The sequence below is a fragment of the Oenanthe melanoleuca genome, chromosome 1A (genome assembly GCF_029582105.1).
Source record: "Oenanthe melanoleuca isolate GR-GAL-2019-014 chromosome 1A, OMel1.0, whole genome shotgun sequence".
Classification (NCBI taxonomy): domain Eukaryota; kingdom Metazoa; phylum Chordata; class Aves; order Passeriformes; family Muscicapidae; genus Oenanthe; species Oenanthe melanoleuca.
The window spans coordinates 9,364,946-9,383,322 of NC_079334.1; the positions used below are offsets into that span (position 1 = coordinate 9,364,946).

Sequence of the window (18,377 nt, forward strand, 5' to 3'; positions counted from 1 at the left end):
TCTAAAGTCCTCACAGAACAATGTGAAAGCTGGGCTTGACCACCTTTCTACTAGAAAAAGGAGCTATTTAAACATATCAACATTTGAAGGTGTTTTGGTAAGTTGTGGCTTTTCATTTCCAGGAAGGCAGTATCCAGATACCACCACTGGGATTTAACACCCTGTCATGCAAACACATGGAAAGGCTCCAGCTCCACAGAGCTTGCAGAGAAAATCTTCTGTAAGAAAAGACCATTATACTTAGAGATGATCCCATGGCAAACAAGGTGGGCAGCCACTTCCTCATCCACAACAAAATTCAGATGCTGGTCCTACACTGGCCATCACCAGCCAAAGGCTGGAGAAAGGTTAAATGTTACAAGCTGGCAGGTGAGCTCCATGAGTTATTCTCTCTTCACTACCTTTGAGTCCCACAGATCATCTGTCTAATGAACATCATGTGGAAATTTCCCTCTTCAGCATATTATTCAGTGTTTACTATCTTAAACCAGCTGGTGCTAAAGCACAGATCCTGAGGATTCCCAGCCTTGCACAGCTCTGATTCACACTAAGAGAAGTCCAGAACCTCCTGGATATTTGCCATCCCTTGGAGTTTGATTTCCAGGGCATTCTCTGCAACAAGGGATCAAGAGGACAGGTTTGTAGCACAGAGAACTGGGGACTGCTGTCTAAGACAAGTCCCAGTCTTTAGCATTGCTCCCAAAAGGGAAATTTCTTTTCTGTGGCCAATTTCTTATGGGTCCCTCTGTCTATTCCATTTGATGTAATGCATCCCATTAAATTTCCTGAAACCTTCTGGCTTCATAGTTATTTCCATTATGATATCAGCTTGAAAGCCTCTTGGTAGTGCCAGCCAGCTCCAGCTGTGGATTCACCTTATCACCAAACTTACAGCTGGGCAATTCACTCCCATAATATGAAGCAATCTTTCCTGATGAAAAGAAAGATGGCCAAAAGAAAAACAGAACTGCTTAAAGTTTATACCAGTAACTACATAAATTTTCTAAACACATAGTTTTAGATATATTTGTAGTAACTAACCAACAATGAAAATATGCTGCAATATTTCTTTGAGACAAACAGCACAGGTAACAATATAAATTTGGCTACTCTGGGAGGCTTTGCTGCCCCCCATAATGTCTCAGTACAGTTTATAGAGTTTTTAGCAAGCATATGTACAACAGCTGCAGGTATACAACATTGAGTCTTTAACAAGCCCAGGAAAAAACTGATTTAGATATATTGGCAGAAGGTACAAAAATAAGCCATCTTTCTTTCCACTTCTGCTCATTTGGGACAGCTTCCCAATTCAGAAAAAGGCTGCAATGCTATATTGCCTCTTGCACAGAGCTGGATATCAACATCTGTTTGCAAGCCTCAATACCAGATTTATCTTCACTTCTATAATCACTATGAAGAAAACATGGCCAGAGTGAAGGACACAAATTTGGCCCATGGAGTATTCATCACAGCCTGGAGAGTAAGGACATTAAAAGCTATAACTTAAGGAAAAACTGAAGTTAGAAAAGCACCTATTTCTTGTCTGTAATCATGCTGCTGCCCATTAGCTAAAAGAAGTAACAAATGAGCCTGGGGCTGTGTCCTTGACGGTGAGATTCTCTGCACTTGGAGAGATCCTTAATCAACAAACACAGGGGACAGCTCACTAAAAATGCCATCTCCATTTTGAGTATTTGCATACACCACCCCCCATCCTCTTCTTTAAGTGCTGAACTGAAAGTGTTCTTTTGGCTTAAAGCAGGAGGAAATGGAGCATTGATGGGTCAGGCAAGTTTCATGTTACTAGAAAAAGACTTTTTAATAGAAAACCTTAAGACTGTTGCAATTCCCCTAATTTGTGGAGGTTGCACAGTCTCATCTCAACAAAAAACCACCAAAGCCCCCAAATCTGCTCTTTTCCCATCCAGCCAAAACCCTGGTCTGCATCTGCAGAGCTGCCTCTCCAATCTAATCAGCACCCATGGAAGGCAGGGAGCCACTTTCTCCCTGGGGCTGTAGCTTCTTCATCCACAACATGACCATGAGGAAATTGCCATGGTCAATAAAGTACTATGAGGAATTGTATCTGGTCAAAGAAAGCCAGGAGTGAGAAACCAATCATCTGAACATACAGGCCCTTATAACTGGCAAACTAAGTAATCAAAGCATGAATTGGACTTCCCATCAAACAGGATTTTTTATTGCTACACATAAACCACACAGGGCAATGTTTGACTTGTCTCAGGAGAACAACTAAAAAGTAGGATCCCAACTGGATTGTACTGGAGCAAGCAAGGAAGAGAAAAGATTTGCTTTTTTGGGTAAAAAACAATATAAGTGGGGCAGGAATGGGAGGGTTGTAGGCAAAGCTTACTTGTTAAAACCTGAAAAGAGTAAAGCCAACATACCTGGGCATTCCCCATTACTGCAGATCCATATGCCACGTCGACAAATGCTAGGAAAGAGATAGTAGCAAGTTAGGCAAGAGTACAGGAATATAAATCTTCTGTTGCACATTTTTCCCAAAAAACTGAAAATGGTCACCAGTCCCACAGAGGTTAGATCAGTCCCCAACATCCCTTCCACCTCCCATAACCTCATTTCTTAATATCTTCATCCCTTCTTCCCACCATCTGACAGCAGCTGCTGGTTGTATGAATGGGTATGGTTGCAGAACTTAAGGACTTCTATTTCTCCCTGCTAAAGCTCTGGGTTTTTGGAGTTTTCAGCTATATCCCACTGATGTGGAATGAGTTCAATGCAGTTCTCAAGGTATATCTATCAATAAAACCAAATCACAGGGAAAAAAAATATTTTAAGGGACTTCTAAAAAAATAATTTACTACAATCCCCAACTCAGAGAAGGCAATGACAAAGCTGGATCAGGTGGGTGAGAATCTTGCCATCTTGCCCATTTGACTTTAGAAATATCCAATATGAAGTCCCACAACCTCTCTGAGCAGCTGTCCCAGTACAGCACTGGGGAAGGGAGAAGAATTTTTTTTTTTGTGTCAAAACAGAATTTCCTTTGCAGCTTATGTCTATTGCTTCATAACCTTTTGCTGTTTGTCTCTGAGAAGATTCTGGCCCCATCCTCTTCACAGCCCATCTTTAGGCAGTGAAAGTTCCCTCATTAGCCCTTAAATAAATATATCCCCCTTTGCTTCTTCTTACATCAAACTCCCCTGCTGTCATCATCCCCAGTGTCCTCCACAAGCCTCTCTGCACTCCTTGTTTCAAGACACACTATATTCTTCTCATTCCTGTAGTTAATCCAGCCCTTGAAAACCATTTGTAGGGAGGCAGGTTATTGAGGATGTTAAATGCAGAGTCAATGGAATGATGTTCTCCACAGCAGCATCAAGTTTGAATAACAGGAAGCAATAACAAAACACAGGCAATAAAAACCCCAGCCTGTCAGGCTACACTCATCTCCCAAGAGCACCAAGGTTGAACAATGCAGACAAGCTCCAAGCTGCAGAGGACTCCAGGGAAAAAGACAAAATGCTAATGTCATGATTATGGTTTGTGTTTTGGGACACGTAGTGAAGGTAACTAAAAGCTTCTGATTAACAGGGATGATGCACAGACCACCTTTCTTCTGCATGGCATGGTCTTCACTGAGTCCTCCTTCTGTGCTCTAATTGGAAACCTCTGAGCAAAGAGTTGTCTGAACTCCTTGCACAAATATGTCCACACTGAACACAAAACCAGATCAGTGACTAATTTCCCTTCCTTTCTTTAAAGTGCTGGTTTTCCCCTCCAGTCTCATACTCAGGAGTGAAAGAAAAATCGTGAGCCAAGCTAGGAAGACTCATTAGCCCCGTGACAAGTTTCAAGGACATGCCTTAGGCTAACTCCTCTTGGAAAGAAATGGGATTTAGAGGTTAAATGCATGTAGGAAGTCAAACAAAGACATCACTGCTGACACTACCCAGACATGGGAACCTGCTGGTCTGTCTTATCCACAGGAAACAGGTAGTTCTCTGCTCTTTGAAGGAGTGTGACCTTCATGTTGTTCTATCAGATCAAATATCCCTTTAAAAACAGAGCTGATTTTGCTTTTGTGAGCAGCTCACTTCTTGGAAGGGGCTGGCAATTCCAATAAGAGACCAAGTCCTCCACCAGTGAAAAGAAATTTTTTAAAGGTAGAGAGATTTCTACTAAGATAATGCAAAACAAGTCACTGACCAGAGTGCAGTATTTATCTACAGCAACCACACAGCAGCACAAGGGTTTACCATGAGTTGCAGTCCTGGGAGATGGTGAAGCCAGGAGGATAATGTTTTCCAGAGTGGATGCAGGAGCAGTCAGAGCTTTCAATGCAGCGTTCACCATCAAGGAGCAGCCCCTCTGGATAGGTCAGGTAGCATCAGACACCCATGTCACACACACAGGGACAGAAACACAAATACAATCAGATTTTCTTGCTCTTCATATGCTTTGCCAAGACTTCATATGCATTATTAGCCATGCTTAGTCACAGACATCAATAAAAAGGATTGAGTCTTGCCAAAAAGCCTCACAGGGACAGGTATCTGCTTTCCTTCTGCTGCTGCCTCTCCCTCAAAGCACTCCTGGTGCTTCCAGAAAAGCTCTTTGCTTAGCACATCCCCAGGTCCAGAACACATGTTGAGACATAGACAAATCAAACACAGGGAGCATAATCAGTTAATTGGAGCTGGTCTGGGACCTGACTGTTGGAAAAAACATGAACTTCACTGGCTGCAGTAAAGGGTGTCCACACAGGTGGACATTTCTCTTACTTGTCATAAGAGAACCAAAGATGAGGCAAAGTGGGAAATGATGAAACAAATTTGGACACCATGTAAGTCTAGCAGAGAGGGTCTGAGAGAAAGAAGCCACTTCTGAACTTCTGCAGAGGCAAAAAGCAAAAGGGCCAGCTTCCCAACTTGGGTCCAGCTGCTGAGGTTTCCATATTACACAACTATAACTACCTGTTCTGTAGAGAGAGAGTTCTTTATCCTCCAAGGATAAACAGAGGCACAAAGGAGTTAGGAGACTTTTCTAAGGTAGGAACTTGTTCTTACTTCTATTGCTAGTTTGTAAGTGCTTTCTATTCAATCCCTATATTGAGAGAGAGTTGAAATACCCCTATGTTCAAAAGAGCTGCTGTGGCAAAACAGTTGTTTTCTTGAACAACCTTCTCCCTTCTCTTTGAGGGACTCCTTCCAATTGCCTGCAGAGATTTTGGCTCTTTTCCTTAGCACCACCAGTCATCAGTGACAGTGAGACCCAGGTAAATCTCCTTTCTATTCTTCCCATAGGGCTGCCTGGAAAGATCTTGGCTGTTGAGAAAATCCCTCCAGTGAGAGAGAATCACAACAAGATCTGAGCATTTAAGAGTGCTGTGGCTCTCCAGAGAGCACAAGAAAACAGAATGCCTGCCTTTTTTCCTGGCAAGAGTAATTCCATTTACAGCAACTAATGTAACTATGAAGGGCATTTAACAGAGGAGAAAAAAAAAAAAAAAAAAAAGAAAGAAAACATTTGTCAAACATCCTTCAGATCCTATCTGCTCTTGGTGCACTGGAGGGAAGTTAAGTGAAAGTAGAATCCTCACCAAAAATCCCTCTGTCAGATCTTCCTGGTTTTCTATCAAACTCAAATTCAGGTTCTTCCCTTCTGGCTGTGCAACAAACAGCAGTAAGAGTTTTGAACTGCTGATTGTTATTCTCATGCCCTTTTAGCCTTTCTGTGGAGCTCCTGCTTCTCTGCTCCTCAGTTCCTCTCTCCTTAGATCTTTCCAATGTTGAACAGACCAATGCATCCACCAAAGGAAAAATACAGCAAGAGCCCTTGTGCAGCCAGTGGATTAATCTCCTTCAGCTCTCTCCAACACTTCCAGGACTGCACAAATACAGTAGCTGGATCCTTCACAAGAAAATAATCTCCAGAGTCTGGTTACATCACCTGTGCAGGTCCTGCCACTCCTTTGAACCTCCAACAAGGAAGAGGCTGGCAGCTGAATGGGAAACTACCAAACCCTGAATGCAGTGATTCCTCAAACGAGGCTGACATTGAAATCATTGCCTTGTTTTGGAAAGCACAGCTCTGCAAACCTCCATCACACTTGGCATCTTGTACAAGGGGACACTAAACACCTCTGTGCATTCACAAAGCCCAGACAGGTTGAAATACACAGATATTCCTACTCAGAACAAACAAAGCACCCAATAAAATCAAACAGAAAAAAAGAAACAGCTAGAAATGGAAGCATATGGAGTTTTGGAGCCAGGAATCAAGCTCTTCCCCTGCAATTGTTTTAAGTACAACAGACAGAAATGGAAGATTGGTGTGGGTGGATGGTTCCCTTTAATCCAATCAAATTTCCTGTATGAAAGATTCAATAATAAATTAAATTATTCACTTAAATGATGAAGACCTTTGAAATTGCAGTGCAAGCTCTACATGTACAGTTTTTCTGCAAGAAATTCCTTCAGTGTATTTATTCTCTGCTGTTTCTTCCCCTAATTGTATTTGTCTCTAACCCAAGCAATTCAGGAGTACATCAAGGCAAGCAGTCCCTCACCAAGAAATAAAGGCAATCCTGGAATATTAGTTGGTACTGATTTTCACAGAAACATTTACTTTTTAGCTGGCTCTGAAAAATGGCCCTTTCATGCAGTGAGCATACAGGCACTACAGAAACTGGATTATTCTAGGGCATGCTCCCAAAAAAAAAAATGTTTCTGATTTCAAGAAAATTTAAGGGAAGACACAGCTTTCCTTCTTCTAATAAAATAGGTAGCCTGACTGCCAAATGTTTCTCAGTAAATAACCCAGTAAATAAATTACCAGGGCAGCTGCAGCCATCAACACATTGTCCATGACACACTTCATTGATATTCAGGCTCTGGCAGGTTTTGGCACATGGTGATACACACTCCTTATATTCCATGCCAACTGGACATCTTGGCCCTGAAACAATTAAAAGAAATTAGAAATTCAAATTCCTCAATACTTCTTAAATCAACAAATCTCTTCATTATCAAAGGATGAACCACAGAGGCACAAAAGGTCATGTCAGCTTCCAAATTATTATTTCTTTTTTAGACGCAGAACATTTTAAGAAACATTTGATTTTCAATTTGCTGTAATACCATCATCTGTCAGGTAGCATAGTAAATACTCAGAGATTAAAGCCAATCTGTTTTTAATAAATTGAGTCTTAATAACTAAACCCAAGTACAGTAAGAATAATCAAACCTGGGGAGAAGTTTTGCAACAATATCTATGCAATTTAGAGAGACATGGTAGTTTTGTACTTTAGCCACGCACTTGCTCAACTCATTTGTGAAATTCTCCTGTTTGGTGTTTCCAGGGAGAACCAGGAGACAGTTAAAACTCTGAAATCCCATCCTCCTTCTTCCAGAGGACCAGCAGCTGAGGATAACACCCATGCCATGGTATCTCCACTGCTGCCATTATCTAGGCCAGGCCATTATGCAAACACACTCTATTACAGGCATTCCTTCTCTTCAATGCATACACACATCATGCCCTACAAGACTGTGGGGGTGTGAGTGGGAAGAAAAGGTTAGAGCCTGCCCTTTCCAAGCAAATCCTCTGCTGAAGAGGTGGGAGGGTAATGATGAGTGATCCTGCCCTGGATGCCCTGGGCTCAGGCACCAACTCACACAGTGTGCCCAGCACTAGAGCCCTTCCCACACAGCAGAGCATTCCAAACCTCCATCATCATCATCATCATCTTCATCTCCTGAGAAAGCACCATAGCACAGACAAAGGGTGATAGAAAATTAAGCTCCTGCTGTGATAGTGAGATGCTTCCCTCTTTCCTGACTCATGAGAAAAAAAACCAATTGTGGCTTGTGAATTCAAGGGTTAGAAATGAGCTCTAAAGCCCCCGGGATCACAAAAAGGCTCATTTCACTTGAACCTTTTAATCAGACTTAAAAAGAGCCCCAGCAAAAATGGGTTCTCTGGCTCACACCCTGAGCAAGGAGATGCCTTTTATGTCCCAATGGAAAGGTAATAAATTACTGCTAGAACTCAGACTGTACAATCCCTAGAACAAGTGGCTGGCAGCATCTTGTTGCCCTAACCACAATCTGAAGGTAGAGTTTTCTTCAGTGGCCAATAGCAGAAGGTCTTTACCAGAGAACCAAGTGTTGTCAGTCCAAACCAGTTTATTCCATGAAACAAATTTGCACAAACATGCCAAGGAAATTGTCCTTTCTCATAACAAATATACATGAGAAAAATCACCAAGAACATGATATTAGTGGATTTTTAGTTTTTTGGGTTTTTTGAATGCTCTGTATGAAACCATTGTTCTCCAGTGGAGGTATCAGGAGTAAGTGCAAACATGACTTTTCCTCTATAAATACAATCCATCTCAGTCTATGCACTTCTTTGATACAAAACCTCAGCACAGATGCAATCAGGACTTCTGAACTCAACAAAATTGGGCTAATAAAGGCAGCAGTTCAAATGCAATCAGGATCTCTAGCCTCACAAAAACTGGCTTAGAAAAGGCAACGTCTCATTTTCAAGGCAATTGATTCAATCAAATAAAGGGTGAAGCCATTGTCTTTATGCAAAAATGTTAGAGAGCATTTCACAAAGATGCTGATTTTAAAATACAGGCTGAAAAATGTCATATATCTGATCCATATGTGAAATAGCACCTAAACATCCCTGTGTATCAAATAAGCCTTTACTGCCCGTGTACACTGTGGTAGGACATGTAACAGCTCAGTCTCTTCTTTATATACAGTTCAAACAATATTGCCTTGGGGACAAAAACTTCTAGAAAAAGGTGGGTGAGAGGGGAAGTGAGCAAAGTCACTTCCTATAAATTAACCAACCTCCTAAAAAAAACCACCAGCTGTTTTCAGCTGCAGGACATAAATCTGCAAGACAGGCACGATCTTATTGGGGATGAGCAGCCTAGGAATAAATGTGCCAGCTTACTGCAGGAGCTCTCTTCGGGCCAGCCCTCCAGAATCACTCCTTGGTGAGCGCAGCTCCGGGCGTACTCCAGGAAGGCGGGGCAGTGACAGTCCACACCCTGGGGACAGGCACAGATGTCCCTTTCACAGAGGCTGACATAGGGCTCGGCATCCACCCGGTGGTGGCACCGCGAGAAGGTCACGGATGTGCTCAGCAGCTGGCAGGTTTCCAGGACGTCCTGCACGAGAAGTGAGGAGCAAAGGGACAGAGAGAGAGCAAAGGGGACAAAATTACTTCCTGTAGGAAAGGAAAACTCAACTTTTTCCAAACACAGCGTCACTACTGTTGTTGAACAACATCACAGCTCTTGTTTAACACCACCATGCAGTTAATAATAGTCAAGAGCTAGTAATAAGCTCTACCCATTTATTCACCACTTCCATTAATACATAAATATACTGATCATTATAGAATGCAGCATCACATAAGGGATGTTTCACAGAGAAACATGCAAAAAGATGGAGGCATTCTGCCTCCTTTGGCCTCCCAGAAAAGAACTGGGTGGTGCCTGGATTCCCAGGAAGATGCACACAGCAACAGAGGGGAACTGAGGTGCATAGGAAGAAAAACAACCAGACAATCTTTTGGATAACAAGCAACCAGAGCAGGTGTCAGAGGGAAAGATTGAGTCTGTCTGAAATCCCGGGAATGAAATTTGTTTTCCACTTCTGGCCACACGTTCCCGTCGCTCCTGCTGGCTTGTCCAAAGCACAACAGGTCAATTCAGCTCAGATAAATAGGAGAACAATAGCCCAGGGAAGAAAAGCAATTTGTTCTGCTCTTCTCCTGAGTGAAATCAGCGTGGTGACAGCCAATGTGAGGGGAGGACAGCACAGGGAGATGGGAGGAGGGTATCAAGACCCCTTCTTTCACACTTAACTGTATGTGAAACAAAACTAAGGAAAACTTAGTGTATGATTAAGCTCTCCAGGGGAGGCTCCCAAATAAACTCTTTTGTGCACATTATGTCTCAGTTCAATGAGACTGAGGTGCTCAGTGCAACTTTCTGAAAGGATGGCACTGAGTTCTGGTAAGTGAAAAACCGATTTTCTGATACAACCCCAGCACAACAAATAGTTAGAACATAACTTTCTTCTACTTATTTGTTAGTGCTTTATGTATCAAGTGTAACCATGGTGTATTTTGCAGGTGCTATACTCAGTGGTAAGAGGTGGGGGAGGTCATATTCTTCAGTGTGGTTCACAGTTGCAATTCATTGCTTCTAAAAAACTTCACATGTACCTGAGGTGACAGCACATACAAGCTGCTGTGTAAAATAAATAAATAAATAAATAAATAAATAAATTTAAAAGCATCTTGTTTTCTCATATTTTGGGAGATTAAAAATGGAGAGGAAAAAACACCTCACAGAAAATAATCAAGATATCTTCTCTGAATGGCAACTGTGGTGCCTGCATAGGAAACCTGCTGAGTAGAAAATCCCTTTTTATTTTGGCTAAAGGGTGTTTTGTTCAGGTGAACAACTCAAGCTAGTACATGTCTGAACCAAGACAGAATTTCTTGCTGTGAAAACAAACCAACCAGAAATGTCTAGTCCATTGGGAATGTATTCCAAGTTTAGCAAAGGGCTTAGGGAACACGTGCAAAGAGGTTTTGAGCTTTCTGAGAAAGGACTCAGGGAACTTAAAACAGTGCTAACTGAGAGCTGGACATGGTGAAAATCAGAATTTCAGCTCCAGCCTGGGATAATTCTGATGCCCTGACAGCACCCACCATGCTGAATCAGATGGGAAAAGAAACAAAAAGACTAGAAGGGGAGAGCAGGAACTACATAAAAGGTGGTTGGTACTGCTCTAAGACTCACAATACAAAAAAGCTGAAAAAGTACCCTAAGGGTGAAGTAGCAACAACAGGAGCAGCCAAGAAAGCTATTAAAGCAGTGCTTGGAAATGAAACTGATAAAACCAAAAATGAGAACAGAGCCATTCAGAGGATGGAGCAGTGCAGCAACTCCTGGGTCAAAGCCTTGATCCAGATAGTATCAAGTGCAGCAGAAAACCAGTATATGCAACAATCCGATTTAGGGGCTGAGCTAATGAACTTTCTTAAGATAATAGCCTGTTAATACAATTCAAACAGCAAAACTCAAACTGTATATTCCACTAAAATGAACACTTCAGATAGTAAAGTGACTTAAAAAATAAAGAAGATTACACACCAAAAAAATTAACCCATTTTTCCTCTAGTTTTTTTGGTCTTGGATTTGTTCACTAACAGCATAGCTAAAGGCTGGGCTCCAGCTGATTACCTAGAAACCAAGGGATATATGTTGAAAAGCAACAGTTCATTTTGTCTATGTAAAGGCTTTTTGCCATTCAAATTTTATCAGGTTTTCCAGTGACTTAAAGCAAAAACTTACAGCTGAAATTTCCCCATCTTTCAGACATATCTCAACTATCGTGAAAAATAAGCTAAAATATGGGTAAATTCAAATAGAAACAAAAAAAAAACCAAAATTCACCATGAGGGTGATCAAAGAGAGGTATACAACCACCACCTTTGGAGACATTTAAAATGTGAGTGGATAAGCAGCCTGACCTAGGATGACCTAGCACTGAGCAGCCTGACCTAGGATTGGCCTTGTTGGAAGCAGGGAACTGGACTCAATGACCCCTTTCCAACTTTAACCATTCTGCAAATTATTTTTATTTTCACTCCTTCCTTTCTTTAAAACTTACTGGTCAGGCTGGACTAAGGGAAGTCCTTAATCTTTAGTTTAGAGGACAGGGGTGAGTATCAGATATTGGCAGCCTCAGCCACTGCTGTAACATTCCTGCTCATGGAAGCTGCTCCACACAAAGAAATATTCAAACTCAACAGAGTGGAGAGTGAAACTGTGTTTAGGGTAAAGATTAAAATTAGCAGGACTGACTGCAGTATCTGAAATGCAAGTGAAGGTTGTAAAATTTCTCCCTTCCCTTCTGCACAAGTCCTATTTTAAATGTTTCTTTAAACAGGTTGGCGGGGTCCTGGCACTGGCAACCCTCAGCAGCCACAAAACTTGCTGACCTTCTTTCTGCCCCAGGCCCACCACACAGAGCTGGAGGTGGAATTTTGTACATTCTTCCCATTTCTGTGGCATTTCCTTTTGCTGCTGCATGAACTGCATTTGTCTACGACTTTACAATCACCATTAAAGAGAGAGAACCTAAAAAATAACAGAAGAAATCAAAGACATCCTCTTGTTCCCTTGAATTTAAACCCTATGGTATGCAGATAGGGTTTTTCCAGAACACTCAGGAAGGGTATATTTTGGTGCCATAACTGGGTATAGTTTTTCAGAAAATATATTTTATGGAGAAAGTTCCCTCACGTTTCCAAATCAAAAGCATCCAAACCAACAAACAACAAACACTGACTGTATGTTTGAGCAGACTAAGAAACAACTGAAAGAAATCACTTCCCCCTGAATGCTGATTAATCTGATAAAGGAAAATGAGATTTTTGATATAGTGGGGCTCATTTTCACCCATGTAATGCATTATTATATTGTATAGAATGATTTGGGTTGGAGGGGACATTAAAGAGCCTCTAGTTCAATCCCCTGCCATGGATAGGAACACCTTCCACTAGACCAGGTTTCTCCAAGCCCCACCTAACCTGGCCTTGAACACTTCCAGGGACCAGTCTGAACCTCTGGACCTTTGCTGGACCTGCCTCTGACCCCAACATAGCAAATTATGGTCCAAAGCTGAAAATTTCTACTTGTTTTCAGATCTGGGAATGAATGCTATCCCTTTATTACATAAAGAAATATGGGATAGGATAATGCAGGAATTGTTTCTTACCAACTGCAGTAAGAACTGAATTTCAGCAAAAGCAGAAATTAGCTGAATTTTAATTTCAATAATTTTCACATCTAACACACTATAGGTATAATTTCCTAGTAAGAGAAGAAAAAAGGAAACAATGCAGTGACTTCTGGCCTCCCTTTCTGTTAGAGGTGAAATCTAGGAAATAAAGGTAATGTAAAAGAACACAAGAATCAATTGCAGTGCTTTAAACCGTACACATTTTTGTTCTCAAGGCTGCCTTGTTGCTATAGTTTTCCAGATCACCCATTTATACTTTCAGACCCATGTTACCCATACTGTTGGTCATCTTAGAGCCTGTTAAATTGCAGAACTTTCTTGAACAGCCTAAACCAGTGAAAAAAATGTATCAGACAATGCAGCAAGGCTCTTTTTTGGTAACTAAACACCAGCTGCAGAGGGCAGGGCATGGTAGCAAGGCTTTCTTCCTCCCTCCAACACTGCCCAGCTTGGAATGCTCTCTGGATCCTGAGGCAAGGCAGGTGATCACTCCAAATGTGTGTGTTTTAGAGGTGGAGGGCAGGGAAAGGCTCTGGTAACACTGGAGTAAGAGTGTGAGCTGCCTCAAGACTTTTCAGTTCACACACAGAGCCATTAAACTAGACAATAACTTCCCAAAAAAATTTTTTTCAACATTTTTTAGGATTTGAAGATAAAGGAGCAGCAGGACTTTCTGATTCCACTGCATAGAATCATGGAATGGTTTGGGTTGGAAGAGACCTTAAAGATCACCTCATTCCAATCCCCATGGATTGGACAGGGACACTTCCACTATCCCAGGTTGCTCACAGCCCCATCCAGCCTGGCCTGGAACACTGCCAGGGATGGGGCAGCCACAGCTGCTCTGGGAAACCTGTGCCAGGGCCTCACCACCCTCACAGGGAAGAATCCTTCCTGATACCCAACCTAAACCTGCTCTTTGTCAGTGTGAAGCCATTGCCCCTCATCCTGTCCCTACAATTCCTGCTGAAAGAAGCCAGAAGCCAGGTCTCCAAGGATGCTGCTGGCCAGAGAAGGGAGCAGACAGAGAGAGTAAAGAAAACCACAGACCTACCCAGTGTAGGGGCACTGGGGTGGGAGGAGTGCCTTGAAGCAGAACTGTTCACCTAACAGCTGACTGCCTGGCAGGGAGGGAGGCTGGGAGACCAAGGAGATTTACATTCCTGAAGCTGAGGCAAGCAAACAAAGCACACTATTAAAAAGCCCTACATTCTTCACCAGGCACTTGTTTGACCAGACTTCTATTAATAGTGCTGTGTTTATTCTTGCATAGTGAATAAATTAAGGCAATGTTAAATGCTGTGAGCTTATGAACTCACATGAGAGAGAATATAATTTCATTCAGTGTGTGGGAAAGAAAACTTTATCCACAAAGCATCAATATTTAACAGCATCTGCATAAAACTCAAATCAGTCAAATTCAACCCACTAGACTGGTTTTCACCCTGCCTGCCACTCCCCAACCTCAGCTGTAATGTTGACACTTTCCAAACATTAGATTCATCTGAACAGATAAAATTCCAGGGACCACAACCAGTCACAACAGCTCTAACCAGATTTAAAGAATCATAGGATGGTTTTGGTTGGAAGGGACTTTAAAGATCACATAGCTCCACCCCCTGCCGTGGGCAGGGACACCTTCCACTATCCCAGGTTGCTCAGAGCCCCATCCAGCCTGGCCTGGAACACTGCCAGGGATGGGGCAGCCACAGCTGCTCTGGGAAACCTGTGCCAGGGCCTCACCACCCTCTCAGGGAACAATTCCTTCCCAATATCCAATCTAACCCTGCTCTGTGTCAGTGTGAAGCCATTGCCCCTTGTCCTGTCACTCCAGGCCCTTGTCAAGAGTCTCTCTCCATCTTTCCTGTGGCTCCCTTCAGGCACTGCAAGGACACACTGAGGTCATCCCAAAGCTTCTCTTCTCCAGATGAAGAATTCCAATTCTCTCAGCCTTCCCTCCCAGCAGAGCTTTCCATCCCTTTGATCCCTTGGTGTCCCTGCTCTGGCTCCAGCAGCTCCCTGTCCCTAAAAAAGCCTCAGCCAGGTTGGAACTCCTCACACTTTAGTGGTTAGCATCACACCTTCACTCAAGTCAGGTGTTCAGTCTGCCCCAGTCATGACAGAAACACCCCACACACACCACCTCTGCCCAAGCAAGAAACATCACCAAGAAATTTCCAGCCTGAAATCACTGCTGTAATTCCTCAGCCAGTTTTGCAGGTGGTGAGGCTGAAGTGCTGAGGGGCATGAGAATCCTTCACTGAATTTCACAACACATCTGAAGGATCCCCATCCAAAAGCTGAATGAAAGTATAAAGAATCAGAACTTGGAATTTGTCCAACTCTTAGTTATAGTCTTTTCCAGTTATCTAGGAAGCCAGCACTCAAGGTAGCTGGAGAGCAGATATATTCCAGGAAGTGCTACTACTCTTGAGAAATTATTCGGGTCTAATTTAGCAAATACAGGACTTTAATAGTGAGAAAGTAACAACTACATTTTGGCCTCAGTTACTCTGGTATAAATCTAAACCTGGCACCCAGGAAATCATTCTGATTTACAACAGAGTACATGGAACCAGCTGTAACCCCTCAAGGGATAAAGGTTCAATCTATCATGACACTCATAACCTGTTAATACCACATGATTCAGTAAATTCAAAGCTACTTTCTTCCCTGAGCTGGTGACCACCTGCATGCATCCACACCCTGTCTAAGGGAAAGAAGGATCTTGTTTGTACTTAGAAAAGACAAGATGAAAAAGGTTGATGCAGCAAAGGGGGTCACAGAGTTGGCCAAGGCAAACAGTTCTGTGTTTCTTCAATAAATCAGCACTATGATCTGTACACGTAGCTGAAGGAACTTCTTCCTGGGAAGGGAAATAGCCTGGTGACACAGAGCTTTTGGAGCACTGACAGAAAACATCTCCTCTTTCAAAACCAGCCTGGCTAGAGCATCTTTCTCCTCTGCTGACTCAAGTATATAAACTCAACAAATTCACAAATATCATTTGAGGAGGCAGTGCCCAGAGAGGCTTCAGAACAGATGCTTCTCTGCTGGCACAATCAAAAAGGGAATTAACTACCTCATTCTAGAGGAATCACTGAAACACACCTTTCCCAAGTAACATCATCATTTCTTTGGCAATAAGTCACATTTCAGCCTCAAACAAGCTGTTGTTGTCTTTGTTTATCTGTTTAATGGCTGGGGTAGGGGGGAAGGTGGTGATAGATAGATAGATAGATAGATAGATAGATAGATAGATAGATAGATAGATAGATAGATAGATAGATGATTTAGGCTGTATATCAGGGAAAGGTTCTTCCCCCAGGGGGTGTTGGGCACTGAACAGGCTCCCAGGGAATGGTCACAGCCCCAAGGCTGCCAGAGCTCCAGGAGTGTTTGGACAATGCTCTCAGGGATGCACAGGGTGGATTGTTGGGGTGTCTGTGCAGGGCCAGGAGTTGGACTTGGTGATCTTTCCAAATCAGAATATTGTGTGACTTCTGCTCTTCTGCCAAAGGGCAGGCAAGTTGCCTTTCAGGTAGGGGAGGACTGAAACCAGAATGGCATCTTGCAGCACCAACCTTCTCTGCCATATCAGATGAAATGTTGCAGGTGTTGCTTGGAGTCTGCACTCTCTTGCAGCGCTTGTTCTCACTGTGCAAAGCCCAGGAGTTGGCAAAATCGTAACTGTTCCCCACCAGGGTCCCTGGGAATAAAGAAGAGGAGAAGCAACATGGGTATTTGAGGGGTTTTAGCAACAAGTGGGCATTATTGGCTGCTATTAAGGTGATAGTCTCCTGAAAGCTCTCTTTAAAAATACAAATTGTTGTATCAAATGAACTTTTATTCCAAACAGATTGACTGCAGGAAAGCCACTATCAGTGATATGGATTTACTTCTGCTAAGGATGTCTCTAAGCTCAAGGACAGACTACAGCCTGCAGAAGGCAGCTCCCACCTCCCTCACACCTGCATGAACATGGTAGGAGTTGCTGCTGGTCAGCTACAATCTGCAGAAACCAAAGCATGCCTGCACATCTTCCTACCACTTAAAAGTTGTCAGTAAAACACAAAACATATTAGAGAGGCAAACAAACCCAGCAGCTTTCCCTAATTGAAAAAAGCATTAGCACTCTTGATCCCAGCTAGCCTTGATTTTTCTCCTGTCCAAAACTAAATATTGTGTGCTAAGAACTTTAACATGCACCATCATGGTTTGGGCCCACCCTCTTCCTGGGTAAGGTGTCCTGAAACACACTCCTCTGTCCCAGGACAGGCAGTTCCTGACCCAGGCTTAGCAGGATTTGCATCCACTCTGCATAAAAGCACAGCTGAATGACTTTGTATGGCTGTGACTTCCTGGGAGACGCAAACCACATCTCTGCTGCTCTTGCTCCATCCTTCTGAGCAGGGGGATCCTCCCAGAGAGGGAATGTTTCCTCCACCCTCTTTTGCCACCCATGGCCTTGCTGGTTCCAGGATAACTCTGCTTCCTATTGTGGATACTTGCTACTAAACAATTTTGTGACCCTCAGTTGCTTTTTAAAACTCCATTGTGGTGCCTGTGAGAATATCAATTGCCAGTGTTAATGCATTCCCAAGACCTTATGCAGAGGATATACTGAAATACAAGCCTGGCTGTGTCTGAAAAACAAAAGAAACTCTTCCCAAATATATCTATAGAATATATAATAATATATACGTGTGTAGATAAAAAAGATTCCACTGAGCTCCCAGTTTAGTACAAGCACAAGGAATATACAGACTGCTAAAACTCTTCTTAAATGATGGGGTAGTCATGAAAACTGCACTGAGAATGCTAAGGCAGATCTGCAGACTTTTTTGCAAACTAAAAATCTGGGGCTTTTAAAGGTAGCATGTATTATGCATACCGCAGATATCAAAGGAAGAAGACTCCCATGGAAAGGGGATAAAAGACACAAAATTTTCATCAATGCACCAGGACTTGGCACAAGAAAAGAAATGCAGCAACAACAAGAACACAACCCATTATCTTACCATGTATTATAAACATTAGAGCAGCAGTGCAAGCCAGCCTGAGGAGGAGCAAGGTGCCAAATTGCCTTTTGTTTGCAGCAAGGTGGCCTTGCTCTAGCAGGTGTGAAACAGGAGCTGGGCTCTGCTCTGCAGCAGTGTTTCTCCAGTCCTGGCTGCACATCCACACCAGGATTCCTGCTGGAATCCAGCTACCCCTGGGGGCTCCTTCACCCACAGGCTAAGATTTGAAGGTCAGGACAACTGTTGGCCCTAAAACACTGGTCACTTGTTTTTTTTTCATTTCTCTCCTTCCATTTTTTTTTTTTCTTCTATGGTGCTCGTAAATTTACACCTCTTATGCAGTTATTTTACACAACACTTACGTTATGTGATTTTAATTCTTTGTTCGCTGTATTCTATGACTCACATTTCAAGTAAGTGAAGGGTCTGTAGAGTCAGTCATGTGAAAAGCAGCTGAGGGAGCTGGAAAGGGGCTCAGCCTGGAGAAAAGGAGGCTCAGGGGAACCTTCTGGCTCTGCACAGCTCC

General features: G+C 42.8%; 1 protein-coding gene across 1 annotated transcript in view; it reads right to left on the bottom strand.

Moving 5' to 3' along the window:
• Positions 1-18,377, bottom strand: part of VWF (von Willebrand factor) — a 119,851-nt gene that overhangs the window by 91,879 nt on the left and 9,595 nt on the right. Inside the window, exons 6-10 of the mRNA XM_056511678.1 lie at positions 16,415-16,539; positions 8,959-9,175; positions 6,820-6,942; positions 4,242-4,353; positions 2,409-2,455 (exon numbers count right to left, since the gene is read on the bottom strand). Coding sequence (XP_056367653.1) covers positions 2,409-2,455; positions 4,242-4,353; positions 6,820-6,942; positions 8,959-9,175; positions 16,415-16,539 — 624 coding nt within the window. The remainder of the gene's footprint in view (positions 1-2,408; positions 2,456-4,241; positions 4,354-6,819; positions 6,943-8,958; positions 9,176-16,414; positions 16,540-18,377) is intronic.